This window comes from Balearica regulorum, chromosome 3 (assembly GCF_011004875.1).
Source record: "Balearica regulorum gibbericeps isolate bBalReg1 chromosome 3, bBalReg1.pri, whole genome shotgun sequence".
Taxonomy (NCBI): Eukaryota; Metazoa; Chordata; class Aves; order Gruiformes; family Gruidae; genus Balearica; species Balearica regulorum.
The window spans coordinates 72,976,010-72,989,746 of NC_046186.1; the positions used below are offsets into that span (position 1 = coordinate 72,976,010).

At 44.7% G+C, this 13,737-nt stretch overlaps 1 protein-coding gene across 1 annotated transcript in view; it reads right to left on the minus strand.

Moving 5' to 3' along the window:
• The window catches only part of SASH1 (SAM and SH3 domain containing 1), a 560,220-nt gene extending 547,966 nt beyond the window's left edge, over positions 1 to 12,254 (minus strand). Inside the window, 2 exon segments of the mRNA XM_075748449.1 lie at positions 11,140 to 11,292; positions 11,294 to 12,254. Coding sequence (XP_075604564.1) covers positions 11,140 to 11,292; positions 11,294 to 11,617 — 477 coding nt within the window. The 5' untranslated portion in view covers positions 11,618 to 12,254.
• Between the last annotated feature and the right edge of the window lie 1,483 nt (positions 12,255 to 13,737).

The following is a 13,737-nucleotide window of genomic DNA, read 5'->3' on the forward strand; positions in this document are numbered from 1 at the left end:
ACATTGGGCAAGGAGGCGAGCAAGCTTACAGTACTAAAGAGCCAAGATAAGTTCTGGGAGGGACTGCCTAAAGAAGCACTAGTGAAAACACCTGAATCATTCTGGAATTCATTCTTAACACATGATCTCTAAACGTTCATAATAAAATTTAAATATTGTGTTTTATTTGAAGGAAAAACAATGCTGCTACTACTTCAGTTAAAAATAGGAGATCTTGAAAATTTAAAATTAGACACTTAGGAACTGAAAACTATCAAGTACGTGAAGTTTATATTCATACTGCACAAACTATCAGAGTAAGTTACAAAAAAAGGAAGAATATAAAGTTAGTATATTAATTAAAAGGAGGACATTGTTTTTGTCCAATTGCATAGCAAATTCAAATTAGAGAAAGACATTTTTCCATGATAAATATGACAAGAGAAGTAAGGAAAAAAAAAAAGGAAAATAAGCTTTTGAAATTCTTTCACTACTTTGGTCTTGAATTTGGTTCACATTCATTGTAAGTATGAAGCTATTTCTTATTAAAAAGATGATGCTCATTTCCTTACCCATGAAGAATTCTGTTCAGCACAAAGGAATTTCCAAATCCAGATCAATACTATTAACTATTACATCAATTTCAGCCACTGAAAGATCTATAAAACAAATTCTATGAAAACAATTAGTTCTCCTGGGCAAATCTGTGGTCTGTCCAAAACCTAAAGCATCATCTACACACACACAGAGGAGAGATATACTACAATGGCTTGTTTCCTGTTAGACACCGTAGGAATTAATTTAATGAAGCCAGTGGTTGCATAAGCAGTTCTTTTTAACATACTCAAGTTTAGAACATAAATTCTCTTTGAAGTAAGTTTCCAGCTCTAGGATGAAGTAATCCCTTAGGCAAACACCTTAATCCTTTACAACTTCCTATATAGATGAATTAAAGGCTCATATGAAAATCACCCAAATTTGTAAGTGATGCTTTATGAAACACACAGCACCCACACTATCACATACTTGATACAGTATCAGTACAAGCCAACTTCAACAAGAGATTCAGACTACCTCTAATTATGATAATTTCTGCTTTCGTTGACATGCACAAAACTTACCTATGACAAGTGGTACTGCAGATTATCTCAACTCCATTAGAAAAATACCCCAAAGTGGTTCAATCCTATGCAGTGCTACTCATACTTATAGAATTAAATGAGCACTGAGGCCACTAGCCTGGGAATACTCAGGAGCAAGGCTGGCTCAGCTGATTTCCATTGCTACCTGATAGCAATTAAGTTAGTTCCCTTCCTTTCACTATGCAGCATGTGCATGCCTTTCTATGAAAAATAATAAAATCTTTTTCCCAGGGGATAATAGCATCAGGACCCAAAGAACTACTGAAAGGAGAATTTTTCAACACTGCTTCAAACACCAAGTTTCTAGACCACAAAGCTGGGAAATAAAGTCAAATTTTTAGGAGAATTTTGCCATAACCTTTATTTGGGTTAGTAATCTTACTTCTTAAAGAGATACAAAATAAGTGACTTTGGGGTTTTTTGTTTGGTTTTGACATTATTGGCAATGACACAGACATATTTTACTACTTCTAGTCACTGGCTGCATGAAGTATGTCCTTACTGTATGTAATTTTTAGACCTGGACAGAAACCAGCTAGTGGTATTCCTGTCAAACTTCCTCTTGCTCCATCTTACTCCACAAGCTACAGAGCATTATTTTTACCACTGTGTAAATACCAAGTGTATGCAAAAATCCTCCCCCTGAAATAGTCTCTTGGCAAAATTTTCTTTAGAAGTTATCATAGCAAAAGTCCAATGACTTTTCTTCGCATGAAAGTAACAAAGCAGGTGAAATCAAAATTACTGTTTTTTTCCAGATCTCTTGGTAAAGTTTCAGTCCCATTCCCTTATTTTCTGTTTTTCCCCTTTTTTGAATGTTAACACCTTAACCTTTCCATAGTTCTTGTTATTAATCCTTGAGTTTCTTCAGGATAGAGTTTTAAAATGACATTTCCTTGTGATGCTTGGTCTGATATGAGACAGATCGTAGAGTCAGAGGCTGAAATACTCACTCATTCTTATCTTTAGGTTGAAATTTTTGGCCTAGGAACTAACACATGAAGATCTGTAACAGACCTTCTCAAGGGCAAATTTGATTCTTGATGATCCTTTGTTCTGGTACTTCTCATTCCCTAGCTATGGAAAAACCTCTGTGAAACTAATAGCTGGATATCTGGGGGGAAACCTTAACTATGAGGTATACTAAAGATCAGAGATGCATTTGTATAAAAATTTTCAATGCAGTACAACACAAGCAGTTATTAGTAGAGCAGGTTTAAACAAAATTTGAAGAAAAACATTCTGGTAACCACTAAACAATCGGACAAGAATTCAGAAATGCTGCAATTAGAAGCAATTGTCATGATCACATGGTTAGCACTAAAAAATCATGCCAAAAAAAATCTTTCAACACATTTGCATTGAACTCATAATTTTTGATGAGGTTACAACTTATTGTTTTAACAATACATTCGGTCTTGCTTCAAAAAGACCAAGTTAGTCCCTTACATATGTTCAAAAGCCATAATACATCCTCCTTTTCCTAGATCGATCCCGTCTTTCTGCCACAGAGCTGGGGCTGGAGGGACTTTGTATAACTGCAGCTTGTAGCACTTGTAAGATAGAAATTTTGAAGATTGAAGTCTAGAGCTTTGGCTCTATGAGACAACGGCCTGGGCTTAGCCACATGCGTTGGTCAATGGGAAGGCAGCTGGGGCACTGAGCGCCGAGACAGAAGTGATGGCCCTGCTCTCCCGAGTGGGAGAGAAAGCCTCTCTTCTCATCAGAGAGAAGGATGTGGACAGCCTGGGACTCCGGGGCAGCAGGAGAGGGAGATGGAATGAAACTCATAAGGGGCTTGGGATGGAATGGGATAGGATGGGATCAAGTCAGAAAGACACAGCACTGTCTCAAGCTGTACAAAAACGTATTACTGCACCAGTTCCGTCTTTCCACCCAAACAGATCCTGGTTAACACTCCTCAGCTTTGTGGAGTGAATGTAGATTGGGGGAGAAAAAGGTCAGGGAGACTTAAGGTAAAAGATGTACATTCTTGGGTGGGAAAGATATTGCTCTTAGGGAAGAAGATAGTGTGCCTTGAGGTAGACTTAGGTGAAATGATTTAGGAGAACCCAGGGAATGGGTAGGTCTGGGGCACACAGAAGGCAGGGACAGCAGGGCTGTGGAATGTGGACCCCAAGGCACGGGATCTTGCTAGCGCAGAAGAGTCGCTCCCAGCAAACATCTCTATCCACAAACCAAGGGCATTGACGTAGCACTGGCACCCACTCCTAGTTCTGGTTTTTGAGGTGGTTTTTTTTTTTTCTCTATGGAATATTGACTTATTAAGTTTTTGGTTTATACTGGCTTTTGGCCTTTTCACAGCATAAATAGCCTAGCTCCAGCTCTCAGCCCCTGAAGTTCTCAATCCCTTTTTCTGCTAATAAAAATATTTCCTTCCATGCATGTGACAGCATGTCCAAGTGGCCACTTAACTAACTCTGGGAAAAAAACAGTACAAGCTTTTCTTAGTCTCCGACTGAAAGGCCAGGGGGGTTTTCCAGCTTTTTAACTCTTTTCTTAACCACGCCAAATTTACCATGTGGTTTCCGAGGCACCGACATCAGAACTGGACTTAATTTCCCCATGAAGTTCCAACTGACATCATATGCAGTGATAACACCACATCCCTGCTTCAGGGTGTGGATACTCAAAACCAATGTAATTCTTCTTGGGAAAAAAGAACTTCTGGAAGACATATATTTGTACCTGGTTGTAAGTTGTATTTGATATACATTACTGCCGTTTCTCCCTGATTTTAAGTTACGGAGAGGACAGCTGTAAACAACTATGTGCACTTGATTCCAACCAATATACATTAGTGGAGATTTCAGAGAATAATTTCCAAACATTTATTCTAGCACAAACCTGTAATATCTATGTTCAGAACTCTGCCTTGCTGCTGTTCAAGCTGCTAATGGTGATATTTAAAGCTCTGAAAAGTTCTGATTTGATTTTTTTTTTTTTGCATGCTACTGCTGAATTTATCGTTCTCATCTTGTGTCATCTTGTTCTTACCCAGCACAACAATTACAGTCAGTAAGAGTGTGCTTGTTAGCTGATTTAAATTTGAACATTTCACGCCAAGTCCAGCATCAAATGAAATCACTGGCAAAACCCCCACTGACTTCACTGGGAATGAGACCAACTGGAGGAGCAAGGCTCCCACGAGAGGCATGCATCACTGTCATTCACATCCTGCTGAGTTTGTGAGAACTCGGACTAGATACTATTTGAAGGCCCTTCTACTTGTGTTTCATGTGACACACCACTTCTCCTTTGTTTTGCACTAAGAAAAGTTTTTTACTATCTGCAAGTAACAAACCAAAGAGGCTGGATGAGTCACTGGTGATGGTTTTGGGCCAGCCCAGCTCGCAGACTGCCAGTGTCAGGGAAGGTTCACCCGATTCTCCCCTTCCTGCTGCACAGCCAGTCTCAAAATAACGTGGCAGTGCTAAACATAGCGCTGCCGTGCTCTTTTAATAAACGACGATTCCTGCAGTGTGTATGAGCCACCCCATTTGTCAAGATAAGCACATCAATATGAGATGTCATATTAGCCTAGACAAAGAGATTGAGCCAGATAGCTTTGTCAAACACCAAGCAAAGGGGCTCATTCAAACTGACAAAGCAAGAAATTCAGAAGTTGAACCTACCAATCTAGTCTTAACTCATTCTGTCCTCTCCTGCTTTGGAAGAGTCTCAAACCGGTAACTGAGCTCCTGTAAGTGATATAATAAATTTGTTCCTAATCCACAATAACAATATTCCTGTTACTTCAAACCCCTCTGCTGCACTTTTGAAAAGTTTTGCACTAGCTGTTAGTACGTTTCCGATTATACCTATGGATTTATATACCTTAGCGGTCAGGGACTTTTCATAATGACATATGCACACAGGGTATAACTAACAAGCAAAATTAACAGGCATAACTAATTGCCATATAGCCAAGTTACTGGTTATTCCTTGATCACTTTTCTGTTACTTATATGTAAGGAACTTCACTCTTAGTCTTATGGCAATGGACAAAAACACTGCAGTAGTGGGTCCCAATGCTTCATCTGTCTAAATTTTGTATTAATTTAGGCAAATTGTTCAATTTCATATCCGAAATCAGGGACAGAGCTGTCCTATATATTATGGTATATGTGAGATTATGATATTAGTCATAAACAAAACTAGGAACGTGGTTCACAAGATGACTTAATCGGTGAGAAATTATCTTGGTTTCTTTGGTATTCCTCACACATGGTTGTGTGCATGGGCTTCATCATCCTACATATGGTGGAGACAGAAGCTCTGGGGGTGGGGGTATCAGAAATATTTTCCTTAAAATGTATTTTCTCCTCAGAAAGACGTGTGATATCCAAACTTATTTAAAACAAGACAGGTTTATCGGTGTGCGGGAATGAAACTGGTCGTTAGACTTTTGCTGCACCACTGGCGACGTCCCTGATGATGTGCAGTATGCACACAAAATCCCACATTATGTGAGAAAATTCAGTTCAGCTTTGCACCACAGAGGTCTGACTGATTCACGTCCCTTGGGGGAAGAAAAAGCCTTTGGGGAAACTACAACAAGGTAGGTATTTCTCTTTTGCGAGGGACCTGTAAGTTCAGCTTTTCTTTCAAACTCAGAGCCATTTGGCGGATGAAGAAAGGATCCCCCTCACAGGGCAGCTGCTGCTGCTCGCGGTGGCACGCTGCTCGGCCCTGCACAGCTCCTCAGAGCTGGGACCCACACGCTCCCCTTCTCCTCTGCCAGCCCCCACCATGACCAGAGCTGAGAAAATGCACTGGGGAACTGAGTAGGATTGTAGGAAGGGAGCGAGAAGCCTGTGGAGTTCCTTTCCTCTCACAGGACTCCACCTTTAATATACCCTAATGGGATCTTCCTCCCCTCAAAACTGAGAGGCAATGAAACCCAGGAAGATTTACATTCAACATTTCCAGAGGAGATTGAAAACACTTTAAAATATTCAGGAACAATTCAAATGCAAATATGGTACAGTACTGTATTATTCATATTCCGCAACATTTTGCCTTAATGGTCTGATTGGAAGAAAATCTCTTCCAGTTTGTTTTCTCTGAGTTTAATAAACCAGGACTTTGAAACAACTGCCCGATATATGAGTTGCTATATTTTCTTTAAAAGAAAACAGACTTATGAAGTCAAAGGCAAATTCAGTGGTTTCTTATATAAAATACCTTTTCACTTCCTGAACATTGCCTGTAGCTTTGCTAATTTATTGCCATGAAAATATTGTTACTACTTAATGCACTAGTACTTTTGTCAATAGGCAGCTTTCCCCAAGGCATATTTGAGAACGCTCTGCTAATCAGAGTTGATGCAGTTATTCCAAAGCACACAGGTCTTTAGAAAAAGGTTCATATTTAATTCCAGTATGGGTGAGTGTTGCCATTTCTTCAAAGCACAATATTTTTAATTCACTGAATTCACTTCTGTAGATATCTAAAGCTCTGACTACATTATCCAGCCCCAGACTCAGCTTGAACCAGTGTATTTCAAAGCAGTATTGCTGGCATCTTTACCTCTTAATATTTAACTTATGTGAAATATTCCTCATCTTGTAGTGGCAAGGATTAAACAAAGATTTAATCAGAACCACAAATCTGTGCTATATCACCAGCACAGGACTTAAAAAAAAAATGCGGTTGGGTGTTTAAGCAGATACTCACTTGGATCTGACTTCTTACTTTTCTACATCTGCTTGAACTCTTGAGATTATGACCTCAAATGCAGCTGAATTTTTAGTGGGTTTTTTTTTCCAGGCATGCTGATAATCATGAACAGTACAGTGACTGACAATGAGATCACGTACACATACATATGTCACATTACAGTTTTATTCTCTCTAATAAATACTGAAAACTACATGAGTATAACCTTACTGAGCTTAAGCACATCATCTTAATTGGTGTGGGAGCTTTTAATACATGTACGTTTTTGGTGATTTTTAATGTATTTGCAATTCTCTACAGATGAAAAATTGAATAAAGTTCCTCAAGAAACAGGTCAGGCCATTTATTTCAATTAGAAATAGTAATGAAATTCCAGTAAACTATTAAATGTCACTTAATCTATATTCCAGATAAATAGAACACTTAATTTCTCTTGGCATGTTGCACAACAAGGTACCCTACTTGTCTTTATATTGACAAAATAGGTGCTCCTCTGCTTTCCCTACCATAGTGACATTTAGTGACATTACTCCTAGCTCAAACCCAGCATGGGCATAATCGATTTTGCAACAAGCCCACCGAGGCAAGAAGTGTCTTCACATGGAGGTAAAGGCTCCACTTCCTCTGCTCCAGCAGGTTCAGGTCAGCGCTGCACTTTCCTTCATTCATCTTCACTGAAGCCCAGGAGGGCTGCTCATTTTGGTTTGCTTCTGCCCCATCCCCCAAAATTTCTACGTTGCAAAGAGTATTAGTACTATTCCTGCACTGGGCATAGTTAATTTCCTAATTAAGTACAGAATTACAACCATCAAGGAGAAATTTTTAAAAGCAGCTAGATGTTTTGAGACACAGATGTTTCACTTGTCTCAGAGAGGTACCATGGGTCCTTGTTTGAAGGAGAAGTTTCTTAGATACATGAGACTTCTAAGGCTATCGGCCAGCAGCAGCAGGCGTGAAACTAAAACAGAAAGCTTTGAGTATTAAGGAGCATTACCAACATGAAACAAAATCTGACTTCTGCAGAGTTATCCTCAGTTACAGTTATATTCCTTGGTTTATACCTGAAAAATACATAAGGTGCAATTTGAGGAGGTGAGGCCTTGTTCTAATTCTCCATAGAAATAATCAAGATGGCTTGTGATAATTCTCCATGTCTGGTCGCCCACACACATGGCTTCAATTCAAAGTTTTCACATCTTTAAGAGATTTATATTAAGCTCTGCTAAGTAGTTGTTAGTCATTTCTGCTGACTGTAATCAAGCTAAGTTAAACTAAAATTTACCATCCCAATACATTTCTATCCTTCCCACTCTGTTGTTTCACCCTTCATCTGAAAATACAGCAACAACACTGGAAGGAGAGCATAAGGATGCTTTTAACATCTCCACAGCCACATTCAGTACTCATTTTTGATCTTTTGACACGTCTACAGCTCAAGCAGCTAGCAAAAGGCTATAAACAAGACAGAGAAGCAGCATTTCCAGTTCTTAGGGACGTTTTCAAATAAAACTCCAAAATCATCCGAGAACTATGTAACTGAACACATGAAGTATTCTTCAGGAAACAAGTAAAATGCATATACATATATGAATACATACACACACACAAGCATGCTCCTCCATTCATAGATACTACTTTCCATTCATAGATATTAAGAGGCAAAGATGATGCATTCTCCACGTAAGCCATGGAGGGAAGTAGAAGGCTAGTCAGCAGCTCAGCACCACCATCAATGCAAATAGATGTCAAATAGGTCACTGTCTAGTGCCTTGCTCCGGAATATCCACATGACCGTCTGTAGATGGACATGTGATAAATGTATACAAAAAACTTCACACACACCTCAAGCTGATTCTTTAATTCTGCACACAGCAGAGAATGCATCCAGTTTCTTTTGACATGCACAAGTCTGTACACTGCATATTCTATACAAAATGTATAATAATAATAATATCCACAATTTTCTAAAGGTTTGTTTTTTTTTTTTTTTTAAAAAGAGACAGTGTTATAATACAGCTCTTTCCCAAATGAAAGAATACAGTATTTCACTTTTCTTACTCTAAACAACATCCAATGAATAATGTGCAGTGACGTGATCTTTTGCTATTCCCTTTAAGCCGTTTTGGAGATGGATTGCTATGGTGGGTGGCATTCAGAATAACACATGTTGAGCAACACACAGTCAAACCTTGCCAGCTTTATAGTTTCTTACAACATGCTATGACGTGAAGTGATTCACACTGAGGAGATGGAGAAAGTTTTTCTATTACTGTAAAAAAATTATGTTATATGCATTTATTATCCAAAATAAATACATTAACACCATGGGCTGAAATAAAACTAGGAAAGTAAGCTTGGTTCCTCTTTCTGTTTCAAAATATTGCATTTAGATTTAAACCAATTAAAGCTGAGTGACACTTTCTGTGTAAGATGAGCTTGCCGTGGCAGTTAATCCACACTACTATCAAACCCATCAAATTAAAATAAGGTGAGCTAAAGAAGAAATCAGTAGCAAAGATTTAACTTTCCTTGATGGCATAGGCTGGCATCTTAGAAATTTTACAATTCCTGTGGAGGAGGTATAGAAGAGAGAGGGTAGAGGATCCACTTGGTAAGACGGAATTGGTGACTATGAACATACACAAAGTCAAAAGCAAGAAGTGAAACATAGCTACGGAGGTGGGTAACGGGCTGCAGCCACACTGATAAGCCAGAACTTCCACAGAAGTTGTTTTATGTAAGACATGAAATGGTAATTTCAGAAGGGTGTCAGTCCAACGATGTATCACATCAAAGGGAAGGCAAAAAAACCCAAACAAAAAAACTTTTCCAAAATGGTACAGTAACTTTTGGAAGATACTGTACTTAGACTAGATGCTCATTTGGCTACTGTCCTGTCCGATTTGATACACCGTCGCTGACAATGTCATCAGCAAGATGTTTCAGGAAAAGAGAACAAATAAATATCTCAAACCAGTCAACTGTGCTGTACTCGAGAAGTGACTAGTGGCTCTTTATCATCAAGCTGTTAAAAAATCGGGGTCCTGAAACTCACTGTTTGGAGTTAAAAACTAGAGTCCTGAAACTTATCAGCCTTATTATCTGCACCTCCACATTGTTATCCAAGGTGAATCTTACTCATCATCCTCACACCCAGGTCCCCTATGGCAGAGAATTCATTCTCCATTTTAATTCCTCACATTTCGGTAAACCCAGACCCGCAGACTTCCCCATCACCTTGCTTCCATACCTTCATAAGCTTTTCAAAGGTAAAAAGTGCCCACAAGTTGAAGGTCGACTGCAACTGCTCAGTCTTTCTGAAAAAATCAGACTTCAAATCATTAAAGAAAATACAGGCAACTTGGCTCATCAAACAATTTTAAAGCACTTCCTTCTGAACTCTGAAGCAACCATGCATTGTAACACCTTCCATTCAATTCTATTGTTTTATTTATTCTGCATATGATGTTTTCAGCAGGAAATCTACAGAAAACTTTAGACAAAACAATTTCTATCTTCCAAAACACATTAATCTTACATTTTCACCTTTTCAAAAGATGAGAATTAGGTAAATATTGGGGTTTCATCAAACTGGAAAGTACTCTTCTGAGACCTGCACTTTTCTGGCCTTTCAGCAGACCATGTGTCCCGGAGATGGACCAAACTGTGCTGGAGCGGCTGATGAATAGTGTTGACATTCGCTAATCACTACCGTCCTCCAGTAAATAAATCCAGGCAACACAAGGAGTTGTTCCTCCAGCCACACTACCACTTGCTTCACGAGCTACTTCGCCAACAGAAACTGACACTAAAATATGACCTTTAACAAAAGATGAGAGAAGCCATCACCCTCCAACACAATGGAAAAATTTCACAGAAAAGAAAAACAAACAAAACCCCAAATCATTAAGACTGTCCTGTCAACTTCTGCCTTCACACCCCAAACTAGACTGGACTAAAAGAACCGGTTAATGAAAAAAAACCTAGAGGTGAAACCGAAACAGGCAACGCTGCACCGCCCTGTATGTCCACATCAGGCCAACAAGCATCGGTGGATCTGACCCGCGCTGGCCTTGTTCCTCATCACACCTGGCTGGTGCTCAGTTCTAACCATGTTTCCCTCCAAAAAAATGCCACAGGCACACCTGAACGCTCAGCATCAGTGCATGGCAGAGGTGGGACCAGGCCCGCCGGACCCCCGCATCTCCGGGTGGATGCCACCCAACCGCTGCCTGTAGGAGCACTTGGCCAGCTCCTACCACACCTGGGACCACCGCCCCCCCTTGGGGGCAGCGGCCGGCGGGGCCCCTCTTACCTTGTTGGAGTAGGGGGCTTTACTCAGGTTGATGCCGTCGCGGATGAGCTTGTCACGGATCATGATCTTCAGCTTCAGCCTGGGGTAGGCGGCCAGCCCTCCGCCGCCCGCCGCCCCCCGCCGCCCGCCGGGGCGGTGCCGGGGGGGGGGGCCCCCGCCGGGCTTCCTCCTGCCCCCCCACCCGGCGGGGGCAGCGCCCGGCGGCGGGGGGCGCCGGCCGCGGGGGCGGCGGCGGCGGCGGCTGCGGCTCCAGGGTGAAGTACAGCCCCGCCGCCGTCTCGTCCGCCTCCTTCAGCCGCCGCACGGCTTCGTGGATCCGGCGCCGGTGGTGGGGCACGGCAACGCCGATGGCATCCAGGTCCGGGTCTCCGATCTGCTTGCAGACCTCCAGGTCGTCGTAGCCATTATCGACGAAGGACTCCGCGTACTGGGGGAGCTGCAGGGTCTTCAGCCACTCGTAGACTATGTTGGTGCACATGCTGGCTCCAAAATAATAATGATTGCAACTTTCAGCACCGAAGCCAGCCTCCCCCTTTCCACTCCTCGCCGAAGGAAATAAAAACGCAAAACAAAAACTGCGATGTAACTAAAAGGTCTCAAAATCAAGGTCAAGAAATCAACATCCACCAGGAAAAAAAAAATCCTTAAAGCAGATCAGTAGGGCATCGCAAGCACCGTTGAACAAAACCCTCCTGTTTATTCCTCCTCCTGTTTTCCTGCTACCAAGTACAGCCGCTTTCTGTCACCGGAGAAGGGAGACTCGGACTAGAGAGAAGGCAAATGTAAGGGTGCATCCCCTAAAATCCCAAGTCGCTGCTGCACAACATCCACCCACTTTCTCTGGAAGTAATTCGCAGTCGCTGTCTTTTTTTTCCCCTCTTCCTTTCAGTGTTAGTTTCTGTTTCTGCTTCTGTCTCACCTTCCTGCGCTCTGTCGCAAGATGAATCTGTTTACTATGTGTAGCTGCTTTGGTACACGGTCATGTTGGGGGACAACCGAGCGCAGGATCCCGCACCCTCACCCAGCAGAGGCAGGGGTGCCGGTGTGCAGTGCCCTCCTCTCCCGTATCTCTCCCGGCAGCGGGTGCACACGGCGGCTTTTGCTTTCCTTTTAAACGGGTCCTTTTGGATTAGGAGGAAAAAAAAGAAGGAAAAAGAAAAAAAAAAAAAAGATAAGAATCCCACTCACTTTTCCGAGTTACTTTCCCAGTTCCCTTTCATCCCTGGGATAATGGTTAAATGCGCTTCGCCGGCAGCGAGCCCAGAAACTGCTTTCCAACCCCACTTTCACCGCGCTGATGCCGGCCGGTGCCCTCCTGCCCCTCCGGGGCACGCAGCCCTGCGCCCGGCGCGCACAACTTTCCCCGCTTTCCCCTATCCCTGCTGGCCCTCCCGCCGCTGCCCGCAGCCGCCCTCGGGAGGAGGCGGCGGCGGGGCCGTGTGGGCAGCCGGCGCTCCGTGCATCCTCCGGCGGCGGCGGCGGCGGCGGATGGGCTGATCTGCGGCAGGTCACTGACGCTCCCCCCACACTCCCCCGGCTGGTGGCGGTGCTTTCCCCTCCCTGCCAGCGGTACCCCGGAGCGGTGCTCCCCTCCCGGGTCCTCCTTCCTCCCCTACCCCTGAGGCGCCTGACGCACCGCCAGCAGATTTCCTCCGGCTCCTCCCGGTGCTCCGGTGCGGCTTCTCCCCGCTCCTCCCCCCGCGCCCGTCACCCCGCTGCCAGCCCCCTGCCCCACGCTGTCCCCAAGCCCTTTCCAACTTTCCGCGCTGGGAGATCGCAGTCCCTGCCGCCGGCCGCCCCCCTGCCCGACGCGCCGAGGGCGCGGGGAGGCGGCGTGCGGTCGGACGGGGGCACGGCAGCCAGGCCGGGCAGCGGCGGGGGGCTGCCTCGGCTCCGCAAGCTATCCGGCGGGCTTGCCCGTCCGCGTTCCCCCCGGGAAGGGAGAGGCACCGAGCCGAGGAGGCACGGCCCGGGGAGCTGCCCCCAGAGCCCTTGGGACAGCCGGACCGACGGCAGCGGCGGCTCCCCCGCGGGGGCACCGAGCCCCTTCGCGGCCGAAGGGCGACCCTTTGGGAGAGGCGGGGGGAGCGGGGCTGTCGGCGGGGGCGAGCGTCCCTCCGCGTCTCCGGGAAGCGGTGAGGAAAGGCGGGAGGCGCTGGCCCCGCTCTCCCACCCGCCGCCGCGGGCTGCCCGGGGCCGGCGGAGGCTCCGCACGCTGCCCGCCGCGCTCAACCCGCAACGCCGGGCTCGCAGCGCCCCCGCCAGGCCGCCGCGGAAAGCGCCGCCCGGCCCGGCCCGGCCCGGCCCGGCCCGGCCCATCGCCCCGCCCGGCCCGGCGGGCGGCGGGGCGGGGAGGCCGGGGCTCACAGCTCCGCTCGCCGACCACCCCGGCGGGGTGAGGCGTGGACCCCGCTGCCATTTTAATTTAAAACAGATTGAAACTTGTTGGTTTTGGTTTTTGTTTTTTTTTTTTACGAAAATCCCTCTTCGCCGGCAGACCCTTCAGCCCCGATGCATGGGGTGCTGAGGGAGGTCGGAGCATTTCGGGCTGGCCCTGCCTGTCGGGTCCCGTCAGAGGGCTGGGGCACGGACAGGGAC